Genomic DNA, 18570 nt, shown 5'->3' on the forward strand with positions numbered 1-18570 from the left:
GATAAGCTTTAGGGTCCTTTCCAACCCAAACCAGTCTGTGATTCTATGACTTTCTGATACAGATTCAACACTGAGTAGTGTTGCTCCCTAGAGAGAAGGGACAATCTTTATACTCTGCTCATAACACATCAGTTTGCTAAACTTTCCATTTCTTTGTATGTGCCAGAATCCACAGATATAACAAGCAAAATAATGAAAAGTTCTCCTTAAAGAAAGGACATCACAGCAATAGAGAAAAACTAGTCCCAGGTTGCCCGATTGCTCTTCCTTCCCAGACAGGATCACTTCTCTTTGTATATTCTCCTATCTCTTAAAACCAGCCTGGTTTTAAATAAAGCAAGAAATATTCTTGGGAACATGTAAATAAAAATGTGGGTGGATCTGCAGCCCAGCACTAGCAGCAAAAAGAATGAACACACAGAGAAGAGACAAAAAGTAACTTAACTGTGAAAAGAAATAGAACTAGAAAACTTTGAGGCTGGCTGTTTCTATGACAGGAGTTTTGTCATGAGTTTTCTCAAGTAGCTAGCAATCGGGATATTCTAGGCAGCATTGTAAGTGTTTCAGGAAAAAGACCCATAGCCTGTCCAGTTATCACAGAATCATAGAATATTTTGGGTTGGAAGGGACCTTCAAAAGTCATCTAGTCCAACCCCCCTGCAATGAGCAGGGACATCTTCAACTAGATCAGGTCCCACAGCTGTGTGAAACAGCTCTTTCACACTTCAACTTACAGATTCACATGCTTCCTATTGCAGATCAGCCACTCTTTTTTACATGGCATATATACTTGTTTGGTCAGAAAAGGCAAGCTACATAGCAACATATTTTTTAGAGCTACTGACATTATGCTCCCCTCCCTCCCTGCCAAAGGAAGATATTCAAACCAGATCAGCTCTGTGACTTGCTTTACAGTAAATCCCCAGAAGCAAGAAGGTGATGAAGAAATGAGGGGAAAGAGAAAGGCATGAAACTGGCATTTCATGAGATTGCCCTGACAGCTGAGACATGAATAAAGCATCCTAAAATTTTTATGATTTTAACCTTAAGCGACTTTCACAAGAGAAGTTTATGGCAAGACAGGAACTTATAACACTGGGCTTGGACCCACAGAGCAGAGCGGTACCCGTTGCCTGCCCAAACACATTCTTGGTTTCAGCACACACTGATACAAATGCTCCTATGTCCTTGCCAGCAGAAATCAGATTTTTGACAGGTAATGTATATATAAAAAGGCAATCTATAAATGAAACTGCAACAGCCCTGAAAGATGTAAATACTCAGGATAACTGTTCCCACCACTTCTTCACAACTGGAGAATCAGCAATCAGTTGCCAAACAGCTTGTGGTTTTGTAGCGAGTTATTTTACCTGATTATAATACAAACGAACAAGACCTGAATAAGGGAAAGAGAATGAAAAGCTGTGATTGGATTTTTAACCCCATCGTGTGGTTATCTTTGAGAGCTGAGAAAAGGGGAGAATATTTGTTCTTTTTATGTAAAAGCTCCCCTCTTCCCCACCCAGTGGCACTCAAGAAGAGCCACAGATCCTGCACCAGGTTCTTCTTTACAGTGATTAAAGTTTGTCCTGTTCTTCCCTTTTATTTATACAAATCCAACACTTTTTCTGCAGTTGATATTGTCAACCTGCAGTAATTATTTCTCTCCTATTCTGGGACAAGTGTCATCAGCTACAACCAAAGCCATTTCTGCTGTGCCAAGGTATACCAAGCAAAGCTCAAATGGTATCTGTGATAGTTGAATACTTGTGGAGCATTGCTGAACAGAGGTTAAATACAGCTCAAATCATGATTACAGACTGCTCTCCTGCCAATATATGCACTTGGACCCCTCAGGTCCTGTGACGGGGACACAGGAGAGCTACTGAGTTTCTGTTCTGTATCACTACTGTGTGCCAAACCAAATTATATGCTGGCACTTGAGTATCCAGAAATTCAGAGTCTTTTTAGCTGTTATTCACAATTGCCAAACATATTTTTTATATTTTAACCTGATAAATGTAACACATAGGCATTTATCTAATATAATTCCAAATTTATGTATAAAAAAAAAGAATTGCAGAAGTTCTCTTGAATCACAGAATATCCATCTGCTGTTTAAAATCAAAACTCCAAAGAGAACATTTGCTTTGGAGCAGCAGAAAAATAATTAGATGAGAAAAACCAGAATCAGCTCAAAGGAAAAATATGGAACTAAAACCAGGACATTGCAATGAAATAAAAGGAAAAAAAAAAAAAGATTAAATAGAAGGTATTTGTCTGAATTAAATCAAATAAAGGGAATAAAAATACTATTAGTAAAAATGCCAAAGGTAATTTTTGAGCTTGATTCAGTGAGCACCATCATTTTTGCCTGCAATTTCCATTTCTAAATAGAAAAACCTCAATCTTGCACATATGTTCTAATATCTGCCCATCTATTCACTTACCCATTACACATGCCTACAATGATTTCTTCAGATGAAGTTAAATATGCCTTTTGTCTTTGGATAAATAGTGCTGCAAATTAGCTACCATAAAATAACACAGCTGCATCACTTTGCACAAATAAAGTACAAGAAACAATAGGCAATGCTGGATGATAAATACAAGCCATTAGCAGGGAGCTTAAGTGCACTTTTTGCCTTGGTAAAGGCTCATTTTACTAGCAAATACTAAGGCTGTGTGGGACAATATCGTAATGCAATCCTTTATTTAAAATACATCAAAATCTGTGTTTAAGGAGTGGACAGATCAGTAACTCTTAGGATTGTTAATATCAATACATAGCTTTTCCAGGAGACATTGTATTTTTCAAACCTAAAGTGATCTATGAATTACAAATGAAGATGGAGTGGAACTATTCATGTTACCATTTGTATGACTAACCGTTAGTTATTTACATGCATAAAGAATGCTGTAATTACCAGTGGAGCCATATTAAAAAACATCATTAACTAATAACATGCTACAATGAACATGCATCTTAGTCCTTCAGAATTTGGATCAAGCTTAATTGTTTTAGAGATGCAAGGAATTTCATTTGCTGAGATGCATCCATAGTCTGAACCATATTCTTGTATTTTCCTGCCACCTCTCCAGATTTGCATTTATCAGGGCTAGAAAAATCACTGCATTTTTAGATCAACAGCATGTCCTTTCTATCCTGTGGTCTTCAAAGCCTGAGCAGCTCCTTCTCAAAAGGGCTTGGATTATCTTTCCATCAAGGTTTGACTACTCCACCTGGGCTTGCTCTTCCCCTTCATTAATCTCTTGCCTGCAGATAATGGGCCACAACAACTCATATAGTACTTTAATATCATAATATGCATTAAAATAATTGCAGCACATGTTTATATAGCCCCAAGAATCCCCAGCAAGGGCTCTATGCACTTACAGACACAAAGAAACCTGACAACACCTGGACCTAACGAACTGTACATCACATCTCCCTGTGCTTTCAGTGGAGATGAGCATGCAGCACACAGGCATGTTACATGTGTTGGAAAATGAGGTTTGTGGCAATGTGTATGCTGTGCTTTTACATCTTGGCAGTGGAGGCTGAGCAGCTTGATATTGAAAGGAAGGAAACAGGGATTATGATACAGTCAGAATGGTGCAGACCATTGCAGAACACCCTCCTGTCCAACTGAATACCAGTTGTCATCTGTCCCCTGCTACTCCTTGCTCATCTGCCACTTCATTTTCCATCAAGCGGGAATTTCTTCCCATCCTTTGAGATGTCACCAACCACCATGTCATCCTCCAGCTGCCTTTTATAGAAAAAAAGAAGCTATAAATGCATTCTGTAAAAAAACCCAAACTGCTCTTCCCTTGTAAGAAAAACACAACTTCTCTTCCATAAGTGCTCTCTTTTTATTGTTGTGGCTTTGAAAGACACACACAGATGCCTTTTATGATCTTAAGCTTTGGGTGGCGTATTTATGGAAACTCCAGTTTCTTAGCTCTATGCCAGCATAGCTAGGTTAAAGAAGAAAGAAGATTAGGCACTAATAAGATCCGGAGTCCCAGAGAGATCAAAGCATAAAGGCATAATTGCAGCTGGCAAAACAGTACCTGGCAAGTGTTCCTAGCATGACAAGTGGCTTGTCTTTCCTGACACCCACCCTGAGCAGCTTTATACCACCTCTGGTCCCCTCCTGATAAGGAAGGAGGGATGCAGCTATAGAGAAAAGAAAGATGAACAGAGGCAAAAACACCACTAGAAATCCACTATGTTGGCAGCACTTTAGAAGCTACTGGATTAAACCAGGAATTAAACTTTCCCCGGACTTTGAAAAATGAAGGATTCGAATGAAACAGCATGTAAGTTCGTGTGTGAAATGCCAACTGAAGAAGACAGCCGCTATAACTGCATCTGGTGAAACGGATGCTCCTACCAGACTTTGCAGCCAAGAAGACAGGATTCCTGGAGCTGGAGGGAAAGGAAGTGAGGAGCCTGACTTCACAGTTCAGTCCTTGTGGCACTTGGCTGGAAGCAGGGAGTCTGACTATTTTGACTATGGAGTTAAGCTCCTTCGTCCTGATGCTTAGGCAACTCTGAATGTGTCCTGCTGGATACACGCAAGTCTGCAAATAAAAAGGTCAGGCTAGAGATAGCAGGCTAGGGAGAAAATAGAAACAGGGCTTTAGGGAGCTGGCTGGATATTTCTTAAGATGACAACAATTATCATTATAATGCATTCTTACTCATTGGAGCAAGCAAAGGAGGAACGATCCATGAATTTTCCACCATTGTCGGTAGAAAGTGCAAAGGGACTCTCAAGTGCACTAGCTGATAAATAAACAGGTTCTTGAAAAGACAGGAGATAAAAGGAGAATGTTCAAGTCAGCTGGGAGCCATGCTGGACCTTTGAAGGGATTAAGGAGGGCAAACTGGGGGCCGCAGCAGATGCATGCAAAACCCTCACTTGGGCAAGTACACTATTGCTCTGCTGCACAGCCCACACTGCACGTTGTATTTCCAGCTCTCACCTACTGAGCCTGGAAACCAGATGGCTCAAACTTAAGCAGAAGGGAAACCTCCAAGGCACAAATACTGTCTTTGCAAGTGTGCCTATTAATTGAGGCTGCTGTAAGAAAGACTCCTATATTGGTCTGAAAGCTCCAATAAGAATGTCTCTTCTGATAATAAAAATAAACCACATGATAGTGAGACGCATTTTTGTCTCTATAAAACACTCTGAAGTAATCTCTGTAGTTGCACCTTTTTCACAGAGTCATCACTAAGGTTGACAGCAATTAATAGTCAGGCTGCCCCGGGCCCCAAAAAACACTGCAGTGTACTGCAAACAGCACACAAGGATGACTTCTGTTGTGATGCTTGATTTTCACATCAGGAAAACATGGCAACCTGAGTGCATTAGCTGAAATATCCTGAAATTATTTTTGTCTTCCTTAGCAGACTAAAAAGGAAAACACCAGTCAAAAGTATGCTGTTGCTTAGTGATTTTAGCTGCACATTATATATGCTTGAAGAAGAAAAGGCAGACAGAGCAAGGCCTCCTGTTTTTTGTTGTGTAAACTGCTGAAAAGGTAACATCCTCATCCAGGATGTGAGTTCAAACAGGTTTTCATCTTGAAATAATTATTTTTACCAATTCTATATGAAATAAATTGAATTCCAGGTTTGCTATCGCCTAGGGAAAGGTCATAACTATCCAAGGTCATTGTGGGCTAGGGAACTTTGCATCTTTCCTATTAAGAGTATATGTATATTCCCTTCTAAATAAGGAAATTGTGATGGACCTGGTTTGGAATCATCTAACTCTTCCCAGCTACCTGATACTTCCGTCCTCAATTTCCATCCCAGGACCTTGGGCCCAAAAGTGAGCACCACGGTACTCAATCGCATTTCTCATGGATCTTGCCCCTGTCAAATTCCCCAGGATACCATTTTATTTGTCAGCTTCATACTCACAAAGTAGTAGCAAATCAGAAGTGTACACACATCAAAATCACATCTCTCCCCTTCCTTTCCCCTTCCCAGAGCTAGTGTCCTAGGGCTGGACCCCAGGCAGATTTGGCTTCAGCTAGCTCAAAATTCCCAATGACCTCTTGCCTGTGAGATCTTGGTCAAAGCACTGCATTCCTCTGAGCCTCAGATTTGACATCTACAAAGCCAGGACAATGATAACAATTTCCATCCTGAAAACTCTGTAGATCTGCTCTGCAGTCCTATTGCAGTCCTATCACCTCTATGAGCTCCTTACACATAGATAACTGTATTCATAGAGCATGAATGTCTGGGGTGTCAGTTAAATTTACTGTGCCTCATAATACCAATGGCTCTTTCCCTTCTGTAGTGTCATATACTCAATCGTGATTAGAACCATCTGGATGAAGAGCAAAGCTCAGGCTGTCATCATATCAACCTGCCCTGGTGAGTCTCAGCACACATGTGTCTCCTGCCTTGTGATTCAAATATGACAAGTCCCCCCCAAATCTGGGAATGCCTGGACATGCAGTTTTGCGTTGGGTCCCCATCATTGCAATGGAAATGGGGTTTCTGTAATTGCTCATCCATAACTCTTTTCTGCATTATTTACCTTCTTTCCTCTGACACTAAATCCCCTTTAACGAAACAAAACATCTGTGAGAAAAGAATTAAAAAGTAAAAAATCCTTATTCTAGAACTAGAATCCCTATTCCTAGAACTTTGTCCATTTCCAGAATACTTTTTTCCTAGAATATACTTTTATTACGCTTCTGCTGTGTTTTCACATGCCCTTGCAAGTCAAGATCAGAAATTCCTGGATACAGAAAGCTCTTTTACTAGCTGAACTGCTCTTTTCCCAGGTGGCAAAACCTCTGCTGGCTGCACCAGTCGTGGGTTCATATCCAAGGCGAAGGTCAAAGCCATCAAGTACAGCATTGTAATTATCCTGGGTAAGTGAAAAGCCCCCACAGCTGGTAGCTAGGCAGGATGCTTATGTTTGGAAGCTGGTTTTCCTCAGCTCCTTCCATCAGCAGCACATAAAGCGCAATAGATGGCTCTGAGAAGCTTTACCTTGACCCCCTCTTGCCTTCTGACCTTGTCCTTCCCCTATCTGGCTGATAAGGTCCTATTTTAGGCATCTGACATAAACCTCAAATGAGGTTATAAGCACAACCCTTCATGTGTATAAAGAAAGTAAAGGAGGGATATTGCCTAAAAGGAACAAAGGAAGGGGTCGTCTCCTTCCTATCCAGGTTGCCAAAATACTTGACAACTGAGTTGTCTTTTAGACTTAGAGCCTATGTATGGCATGTTAGGTGCTGGGGTGGTGCAACGGAGAGGAAGGAGAGGCGAGGGGATGCAAAGCAATTGAATTTGATGTCAGAGGTGCATTGCCTGCTGAGGTGGGAAGGATGAGCTCTCCTTTCCTGACCAGGCAGCAGATGACTCAGTGCAGGAATCCTCCATCTCCCAGGGAAATGACATTATTCTGATGGAATTAGGAGGCTGACATTCTATCTGGATAAATAAAGGCAGCGTCACACAGGGCTTGTGATTAGCTGCCAGCGACAGGCAGGAAGGCGACTGAAGCTATTTGTTCCCAAGGGCTGACAGCCATCTCCTACCACTGAAAAAGAGATTGCTTCTCTTTCCAAGGCCACACAAAATTCAGATTGGATGATATTGTGGTAATAGCTACTTCTGAGGTGCTTAGCTCACTGTTCAGTGAGACAGGGGAGAGGCCAGTCTGGCTCATACTGTTCAGATGCCCAAGAACAACTTCTCTGTGTCTGGGCTTTTCTGCATGGCAATCAGAGAAAGCTTTGGCCAGAAACAAATACAACTGCAATGCCACCAGATGTTAAGAGCTCACCTGGATGCTCAGTATTTCAAAGGACCTTGATAACATTGGGCACCCAGCACCTCTTGGTGTGCAAACAGATCTAGGCACCTAATATTCATAGATTTCTTTAAAGCCACTCCAAGTTCTGCATAGTCAATGCTATGTACCATGTGCTGCCACTGTGCATTGCTACTCTGCTGGTATCCGTGCATAGGCACTGCCAGTTTGCTTACTCTAGAAAGCAGGAGGGGGGTTTACCTCTTCCTTGCACATTCAGTGAGTGCTCAGCTAACTGCCAAGGCAAAAGTGCTGATCAATGTGACAAGAAAACAAGCACAGGGTGACTCTGCTGCCTCATTTGGACATGTCTGATTTTAGGGATGCCTGTACATCTGCAAACCAGGTACTTCAAGCTTAGTTGACTGCACTGCCTGTCCCAGCTTTTCTGTGTAAACCTTGAGTTAAAAGCCTTTATGAAGGGAGATTACACAGGGACAGGTTCATTCCCTATGCCTGCAGATAAAGATAGATCTGTGGCCTTTTTCTTTCTACCACTGCCAAATGACACGTCGGTCTGCCATAATGTGGTGTGAAAGGGTGTCATTCCCCGCTCCTGGAAGTCTAACAGCCTCTTTTTTAATAGGTGGCTGTGACAGCAGTGCTGTCACGGAGCGGCACTTTGGTGGTGTGTACATTTAGATTGGCTGCTCGCTCAGGGGACCATTAAAAGAGCACTTCACTATAACTGATGATGTTTTAACTGGCTACCTATTTACCCTTTATGTGTTGTGTAGTGTTCAAGTGTCTTGATATGTCTAGAGGGAGCACTCTAAACACTTAGAGGAGCACACATAATATATTTTATGGGCATTAAAATAAAAACAAAGACAAATAAAGACACAATCTAATAACTATTCTCTTAAATAAGACCCTGAATAAGGAGAGATGATTTTTTTTTTGTATGAACAAGTATTTGTGTGTTATGATAGTCTCTCTATGCGTGTGCGATTACTTCCCTAGATAGCTGAACTATCTAATGTCAAGCTGTTGCTCTCTCTGTCTTGCAGCATTTGTTCTCTGTTGGAGCCCTTACTTTCTGTTTGATATCCTGGACAACTTCAACATACTCCCTGAGACCAAAGAGCGCTTCTACGCATCCGTGATCATCCAGAACCTGCCAGCCTTGAACAGTGCCATCAACCCCCTCATTTACTGCCTCTTCAGCAACCGCCTCTGCCCCCCTTTTGAGTAATGCTCCTTTACTGTCACTCTGACTTTCCCCTAAGAAGGGAGGGAACACATAAACACAGTCCATAAAACGACTATTTTTTCCTGGTTTAATTCTAACCATTCCTTATTTTCTTTAGGGAAAGAAGAACTCGAAGGCTGGGGGGAACTTCCCGGGATAGGAGCGATGGAGGGCAGGAGATGCAGGTCCTGTCCAAACCAGAATACATCTAGCTCAGACAATGCTCCAGAAAGCCACGCTGGAATCTGTACTGAGGAAAGCAGAGGTCCCCTCGAGCCCCTTATGTCAGGGACAGACATTGATGACAAGAGCCTCCTCCTTGCTGCTGTTGAGCAGCACACGTATTTGGGATCGCCAATGCAGCTTCATCAATTGCACTCTGCCTGTGCCAAACTCAGTGTGAGGGATTTGCATGCCACTGTTTTAAGGGTTCATCCTGGGCCTCTGTTTTCCAGCAAGCTGTAATATATATATATATATATATATATTCCAAACTGCAAAAAAACACAATGTAACTTGTGTCTAGTCAAAGTCTTCTCTACTTTTCAGGAGTCACTAAAAGCCATCTACCGTACCATCTGGCTCATGTAACTTATAAAGACTACTTACAATTAATTACAGAACAGGGACCCTGCTTAAAATGGAAACATGGGCACTTTACTAATGAGAAGACACCACCATCATTCTATGTAATTATATCTGGGTTTCATACACAACCACTTACAAAGTTGTAGTCAGACAAGAGGGGACTGACAGGCTGGGTAATTGCCTCCCAGCTCTCCTGGCCCTGCTTCTCAGCTCATGCCAGTCCTCCCAGCCTCACCATCCCTACAGCTCATCCTTCCCTTTCCATGCTGTATTTCCTTACTGTCCTGCCCTGGTGTGTCAGGGACACCCCAGGGCCCCTGCAGGGCTCCCACACAATATATCTGGTCAGTCAGAGAATCACAGACCGGTTTGGGTTGGAGGGACCTTAAAGCTCCTCCAGCTCCACCCCCCTGCCACGGGCAGGGACACCTTCCACTAGAGCAGGTTGCTCCAAGCCCCTGTGTCCAACCTGGCCTATCTTGAACACTGCCAGGGATGGGGCAGCCACAGCTTCTCTGGGAAAAGTCTGTGCCAGCGCCTCAGCACCCTCATAGGGAAGAACTTCCGCCTTATATCCAACTTAAATCTCCCCTGTTTAAGTTTGAACCCATCACCCCTTGTCCTATCTCTACAGTCCCTAGTGAAGAGCCCCTCTCCATGATCTTTGTAGGCCCCCTTCAGATATCAGAAGGCTGCTATGAGGTCTCCATGCAGCCTTCTGGGCTTCTGTATTAATAAGCTGTTTGCCAGCCTCTCCATAGGGCCTGTGGTGTGTCACTCATGAGGATCCTCATCTGCTTCAGTGACAAAGGCCTTGAGTGGTCCTTTGGGGGACCTTACAGGGGAGATCCTACATGGGGCACTTTGTCAGCACAGATCAATCTCTCCGTCCACACAGCAGCACTTCCCTGCCTCTTGTCCTGTGTAAATCATCCATGTTGCTTAAATCACGCAGGGAACCACAAACATCTTTAGACAACCTAATAGGTGGAAAAAGACCTGAGTGAAACCATAAAACTTGAATAACACTTAGGAAAAATCATCTGTTTATGGCCCAGTCTTAAGAACTCGTTGTAGGGGTCCACAAAGCAAGGGCAGTAAAGCAGACCTCCCCTGCATGGCACCAAAGCAGTTGGGCATCTCTTTCCCCCAGCCCTAGTGGCATTCTCCCACCGCTCTGTTCTCAAGAGTAAGGAGAAACGGTCTCCCTCAGGTTCAGCAGATAGGTGGGTGATATTGACCTCAATGTCCATTATACCGCAAAGCAGCTGAAAGCGCTTGTATGATAATACACTCTAACCAGCTGTATGGCAAGTATATTTGTCTCCAAAAAAATCGTTTATTACTTAAGTAGAGTCAGTTTAAATGGGTTTTTTATTATGATGATTCTTTGCAGTAAGTTTGTTCTCTGCAAAACAAGAACTGAATAAAAATTATTTATAATTACCTATATTACAAAGATATTTTTTCCTAAGTAGGAGATACATAAAATCATGGGGCTTTATGTTCTTTGGAAAACAAATGAGGTATCTCTTTTTATTACTTGAAGTTCTGTTATGCCTAGATTTTGGTGGCTGCTTAATTAAAACCATGAATCTACACCAGCTTTTACAGCAGCCGCCTTGGATAGATTGTATATAAGAAACAGACAACACTTTTGTGTGGGCATGTTTTAACTTTCCCAAAAGTAGGCTGCTCTGTTTAAGCCTCATCGTGACATAGATTTTGTTTGTTAACTTTTTTATCTGGTACATATACAATGATAACCAGTTTTGAACAATTAAAATCTGTAGGCTTACTACCTGGAAATGAGATAACATTTCTGAGCAGTACTTTGATTTGCAAATTTAACATGACTCAATCCCACTAAAATTTACATGTTCTTCACTGGGGTCATGACATGACTTATCCCATCTAAATTAAGCATATGCATGAGTAAGTGTAGGACTTCAGCCTTAAATGAAGTCATTATCCATTTATTTTCAAAGAAACAGTCTTCTCATGTCATTATTATTTTATTATGTACCATTTACATATTGCTCATATCCTTTTTCCTCTGGACGTGACTGTGGTGCCCTTCCTTATAGGAAGATCTTTCAGTTTAAATGGCCTCACATCACTTTCACCTGCATCCCTTTCAAACGCTTAAATACAGAAATCATTACTCATCTTCTACCCTGCTTTCTTCCTGTGCAGGAGATGGCATTTTACTATCTTTTCATATTCCCCAAATGTTTTCTTGTAAAGAAACAGAAAAAAGCTGAGTTTTTCCATCTCCTGAGAGAGAGATTTAGGGAATTTCATCTGTCTCCAGTAGGTTTCTTATTCCTTTTCTACATCTGCAACTTGCTCTATATCTGTTGGCGGTTGCTTAATGGTGACAGAGTTGGTACAAAAAGACCCTGCACCTACAAGGTGAGGCAGCAAAAGTCAGTGTCAATGCCCAGAGAGTCTGAATGCAACTAGAAGTGGGCACGCAGCTGTTTCTTTCATGACAGCCCATGAAGAACTGTTTTCCATCAGTTTTAACAGTTCAAGATGCATCCATGAGATCCTTCTGACATTCCCACAGCAACCAGAAATATTTGTGTGCATGACTGTTGGGACATAAAATCCTGTATGATAATAAAGTCTTATTTGATTATAGAATCCCAGGAAGCATGGATCAGATACTATCCCTCAGAGAAGTCACATCAAACAACATAGGACTAGGATACTTTTCAAAGTAATACATTAATTCAAGGGAATAGAAAATGTGTGCTTTCTGTGACAGTCTCAAATAAAACCTGAATGAGAAAGCTATCTAACTTGCTCTTGGATATTTTTTCGTGTAATTTAAAGTTCAATTCTCTTAGTCCAGATTTCCATCTGTTGCTAAAAGTGCAAAGCACTATTTTGTCTTTCATCTTGGTTTTGCCTTTGAAATTTCTGTCTCCTTTTTTATTTTTACTTCAAAAAAAACTAATGCAAGACAGCAAAAATTAAGCATCCAAATCACTGGGTATCCCAGTATTACTGGGATACTTTAAGAATGAAGTGGAATTATTCCACATTGCAACCATGGATGAATAGCAAAACAAAAGCATTTTGCATCCTCCTGTACCCTGCTGACCAAGCATTTAGAGGTGCAGACCTCTAAATTATCTAATAATAATAAATTATATTAAAATAATAATATAATTATAATAATAATTATTATATTATTATCAATCAAAATAACAAAAGGAAGACACTGCCCAGTTGTTTGTAGGTTTGGAGGGGGGTTTTTGGAAGATATCTTTCATGGAAAAATAATTAGACATTTAGGTATGATGCAGGATGATTTGACTTCACACATCTCTAAGACTTGCAAGGCATGAATGAAGGAAGATCCATACTCTACAAGTTACCTAGACATTAAAATATTAATTGTTTTAGTGGGAATCAGGCACATAAATGTCATTACAGAAGTGGACTTAACACAATATGTTTTTCGAGTACTGGCTATTGCAAGCGTCAGACCCCTAGTGACAGCAGTCTCTAAGAGGGACACATAAGCAAGAGAAATAAAAGTAAGTCTGGCGCTTTTCTAGATCAAGCCCTGGCATTTGAATACCAGGAAGATTTATGTCTATTCAAATTTCATACTTTCTTGACACTGCAAGGTGCAGGAAATGGGAAAAAATCCTCTCTCAAACCACAGACCTCTATGTGAAACATAGGAACAGATGACTCAACTAGAAAGAAGAACATTTTCAAAGTGACTTTGGCAGAGAATTTCTCAAGATATGAATGCTTTGGGGTAACTCTGACCTGAGATAACTAGGAATAGTCTCTTGGCACTCTCTTTACAAGGAATGCACTTGCCAGCAAGTTGCCTCTAGTTCTGTGTCCCTACAGAAAGTTCTACCTCTCTGCTTGTGCTGATTTGTTTCAGACAAGAACCCAGAAGGCATCACGCTACCTGTCACTTCACCTTACCCCTCGCAAGGGCTGCATGTACTCTTCAGAAATACTTGATGGAAACAGAACAAATACAAGAGGAAGAAATTGCAGAAAGCACAGCAAAAGAGTATATATATGCTATGGGCACAAGCGCATTCTTTCAATGGACTTGAAAGAGGAATTGTTCAATTACAAAGAGGAATCATTCCACAGATAAATATAAACCAATGCAGAAGCTTTCTGTCTTTACCTTCTAACCCAAAGCCTGGTGCTTACAGGAGCAGAGATTTAATTCATCAATGCTGGGAAACATGATTGATCTGGGGAGTCAATGCAATTTTTAGTGTAAGGTAAAGTATGTTTCAGTTTCTTTGGTAAATTGTAATTTATTTTACACAGCGTTCAATTTGGGTAAGCATTATAGCTGAATGGTTCATTAGATAATCTTTTGTCATGTTTGATGGCATCTTATCCTGAGTACACATAAAATATGGGCGTAGAGGGTTAGGCATACAAACGCAGGCATGAATTTACAAATAGACATCGCCGATTCCTCTGGCTGGGTTGGTTATAGTGGTACCTAATTAGAAGCTTACCTGTTAATTTAGACTCAAGCAAGGCAAATGAAAATGGGCTAAAAATAAGCAGCTTTAATAAATGTAATAAAAATGAACAGAGTCTGAAGCATCACGTAGAAAGAATTGCATGATCTTGAGAACCCAAACAGCAGAAATGTGGTGAAATGCATCATGCTGGGTGCTAATAATCGATAACAGCAAGTATGAGAAATCCTGCTATAAACTGGGAGCTCATCAGCTGGAAATATTGGAAGAGAAGAAAGCCTTGAGTGTGTTCGTTGGCTGGTAAAATGGAAAGCTGGAAAGGGGTATGTCTGCTGCCTGTTAATACAAGTATGTCACTAGGAAAAGGAGGGATAGAACTACTTAAAACACACGATAAATCTGCAACAAACCCTGTCCCCGGGAATACTCTCACCATGAATAAATTCAGCAGACACAATGATCAGCCTTCCCTGACCTTATTGCATGGGTCAGGAACAAACTTTCTGGTTATAAAAGAGCCCTCCCAGCTTGTGCTGTGGCTGCTTATCATGATCTATATGCAAGGCAAGACTTTCTGTGCAAGCTTTTCAAGGGGACCAAGAGCCAGCTCCTTGCATTATGAATGATGCTAATGGCCATGCCTTTGCAATGGGGCAGTGAGAAGGGGAACACTTATTTGGATAGATAATATCTTCTTACATCAAGCTGATGGAGCTGGAAAAGTGAATGAACTTACAGGCATGAGCGTGCTCTCCCCACCCCTGCCCTAACAACTCACATCACAGGCTTCAGAAGAGCACAAGGCAAGAGCTGCCCCTTTTGCTTGTGTTCAGGCTTTCAGGTTGAGAGCAATACTGATGGTAGCGGAATTATACAAGGATTACTCTTTGAAGTATAATCCTCTCTCCTCTCTGACTAAGGCACCATGGCTCGCACTGTCTGGTCTCACACAACAATCTCATGTTGGAGCAGCAGCCTACAGCCATGCTGGCAGCTTGCAGACAACCTGGGTCCATTCACCAGTAGCCACACCACTACCTTCACATAGGCTTATGGTTTTATGAAGAGGTGAATGAGAACCTGTTATCAGGCATACATTTATGCTTTGTGTGAGTGGAAAGCTGCACCTCCTGGGCACTACAGACTAACGCCAAAGGGGAAAATTCCTGTAGCAGTAAATTAACAAAGTGTCCTTGACTTAAAGGATTTGGGTTCCTTAAATGCATTACACAGAGAGCTAAAGAGGAGTCAGACTCCCTTGATCATACTAAAAGCTACTTTATGAAGCTACCACAGAGTGAGAAAAGAGTTTAAAGTGATGAAGTAGGAAAATATCACCAAGTCCCATTTGGAGCCCACGGTTTAATGGCCTCATTTGGGAGAGAAGGATTACTCCTAGAGAGGTTTTAAACACCTAGACAGAGGGATTACTGATTTGTATAGCTGTAAGGTAGGTGGAAGAAGTGTACTTAATTTTGATAATAATTTAAAGGAGACTTGGCATTGCAGTGTTTGTAAAATGTCATGGATGTAGGAGAATTCCTAGAGGAAAGTCAGGTGCCATCACTTTTTCAGGAATACTTGGCAATTCCCTAAACATCCCCTAAAGAATGGGCTCTTAATGTGGTTATTTCCATGGGACAGGGTGCAGTGTCATCTGGAAATATTTACTGCCAAACAAACTCCTGCAACAAACTGTTATTTTTGAGAAAGTTTTGATTTTGAAGAATTTGCATGCAAAGAACATCTTCTGGATCAAACAGAAGAGGGGGGCACCTCAGCACAGCCATGGTGTGGGAATGTGCTTAAGCTATATCTCTTTATATAGCTTCCCAGATCCCAAGCTCCAGGGCTATATAGCCAGGTACTAAACTAATATTCATTTGTTTGGATCAGAACACGTCCAACAGCAAAAAAGGAAAAGTAAAGGAAGAAAGAGGAAAAAGAAAGAAATTCCATGCAAATGAGTTTAACCTGAGCCAAAAGGGTAACATGGCTCTGCCTCAGTTTTCCTAAAGAGGATTTCTTGGTAAGCAAGAATCTTTGTGACATATCATGCCATATGATTATGGTAAATGCTCCTTTCAAACTCTGAAGGCATGGTTGAGATACATAATTAACAACATATGGAGCATGCTACTGATATGGCCCGCAGAGGGACTCATAAGACATCAGAAGGGGGCTGTTGGGAACCCAGCATTACATGGTTGAACCTGTTTAGTATTCTGAGCCAGATTCTCCATTTATGTATCTCAGCAGGTCTTGATCAGCTTCTGTTGAAGATAGATACAGAGGTTTTTATTAGATCAGGCCTACGTCCGTGTATCAAGGAATACACGTGTTAGCCATTCTGGACCGTGATCAATCATCAGAAAACAGGCATAATTATAATTTTATAATTATGAGAATAATTGCAAAAGATTAGTAGTCTACCCATCTGGAGACTTTGCAAGAGCCTAAAGGCAATTAAGCTGCTATATATTGAAAGCATCTAATCAACTTAATTTCTTTTCTTAGATAAAGCAGCATGAACTTCAGTTCACATCATCAGAGGAGGCCCGTTGGGTGATGAATAAATATTACCAGTAGATCAACCCAGCCCTACAAGTCAGGAAAATCCTTCTTGATGGTTTCAGTAGGAGTTGATCAGGCTCTGTTCAAGAAAAACACAAGACCTGTTTAACGTGTTTACATTTACTATTTCAGGCAGGACTGAACTGATTTAACTGCCACCTCAAATCAAACTGACATTTAAAAAACAGGTTGCAGGGACTTCTTCAGGCTGGCCAAGCAAAATGCTAAGCGAAATTAGTGCACATTGACATAGAGTTGTCTAAGAAAAACCTAAGAAGTAGGATGGGAGGAATCACTTAGATGGTGACAGAGGGGAAAGAAAAATAATGCACATTTCCTAGAAGCACATGTCACTCCTATTCCTTGGAAGATTGCCGTGATACGCAGCTGAAGTTTAATGGATTCAAATTGCAATAGAGACAGGAAAATCATAGAATATCAGCAGTCTCTATAAGTGTGTATTTGGTGACACTATGGAGCACAAAATTCTCCAAGAACATTGCATGAACCTCAGACATGTTCTTGAAATTGTTATGGGCTCAGCAGTGATACAATTCTTGGATCACTGAGTATGCTTAGAGTCACACGTATGGGAACTAAAGCCAACCTAAGGGATAACATAAGCCTCTCCCTGCTCAGGATCAGAACTCTGCTGAGTTTCACTGCTTCTCACACCAAACTGGGATTAAGCAGCACAGAAACACAGAATTATAGAATCCCAGACTGGTTTGTGTTGGAAGGGACCTTAAAGCTCATCCAGTTCCAACCCCCTGCCACGGGCAGGGACACCTTCCACTAGAGCAGGTTGCTCCAGGCTCCATTCAATTTAGGAACGAATGAGGCTCTGTGACCAGACAAAGGATAATCCATTAAGTTCCAGAAGATATGTTCATAAGATATGTTCTTTGTCCTGATAGACAAAAAGTCTTAAACTCCATAAATTCCTCTACCCTGCCCTCAGAGTGTTACCAGAAGTCATAGACTTTCACAAGCAGGTCTGAGTATTTCACAGGTGCAGGGTCTTCATGAAAAGTTTGGGGAGTCACTGTCATCTTCTCTTTGCACCCTGGGGAAACTCTGGTTATGTGGGGTAAATGATAACACATCCTTAGACACCGCTTCTGCATATGTGCCACCCTTAGGTCTAGGCCACAGTCACATCAAATTCAACATCTGTCTTTTTAGTAAAGTAATGGCTTTTGGGTAAAAGACTCAGCATGCCCAATTGCTTTGCTGTTTGTCAAACAGGCACAAGCAAAAGGTGAGCTTCAGAGTAAAAGTGTTTCCTCTGCCACGATGTTCGTTCTTAAGATTCACAATACAGCAATCCGATTTTAATACTTCGATGGTGTTTAAAACCACCCACCACTCCATCTCTGCTTCACAAAGCTGATATGACTCAGATAATTAACTCAAGGACAAATGATTATCAAGCTACAGGACGTTCACCAGTGGAGCCATTAAGCCCTTTAAACACATAACCATTGCTCTATTGACTGACAATCTTTATGCGATCAGCTGAACGCAGTTCATGATCTTTACAGCCACCAGCACAAAATGCATGCCTGCAGTTTCCCAGTCCTCCTCTTCTGAACTGCTACATTAGCTTTCCTCTGAAGTTTGAATCATAAGGATTTGTGGAGCTTCTGCTCCTATCTATTAAAGTGATTTATGGTTCACACTATTTCAGGTGGCATACCTGCAAGCAGAGACAGAAACAGCACTTTCACGTCTTTTAAAGCATTGCTAAAAGGGAGAGGGGGAGCGGAAAAATGAGGCATTTTTAGTAGAGAGTGACTCTCAGGAAAGGTTGTTTACTGCCGCACACAGCTACCATCAGAATAGCAGCACGACACCGTGGCATGTCAAA

General features: G+C 41.4%; 1 protein-coding gene across 1 annotated transcript in view; it reads left to right on the top strand.

The window, feature by feature from the left end:
* NPSR1 (neuropeptide S receptor 1) overlaps positions 1-9568 on the top strand; it is a 52060-nt gene extending 42492 nt beyond the window's left edge. Inside the window, exons 6-9 of the mRNA XM_030490217.1 lie at positions 6327-6403; positions 6820-6909; positions 8870-9050; positions 9170-9568. Of these exons, the coding sequence (XP_030346077.1) occupies positions 6327-6403; positions 6820-6909; positions 8870-9050; positions 9170-9263 (442 nt within the window). The 3' untranslated portion in view covers positions 9264-9568. The remainder of the gene's footprint in view (positions 1-6326; positions 6404-6819; positions 6910-8869; positions 9051-9169) is intronic.
* The last annotated feature ends 9002 nt before the right edge of the window (positions 9569-18570 follow it).

The sequence above is a fragment of the Strigops habroptila genome, chromosome 1 (assembly GCF_004027225.2).
Source record: "Strigops habroptila isolate Jane chromosome 1, bStrHab1.2.pri, whole genome shotgun sequence".
In the NCBI taxonomy this organism is placed as follows: Eukaryota; Metazoa; Chordata; class Aves; order Psittaciformes; family Psittacidae; genus Strigops; species Strigops habroptila.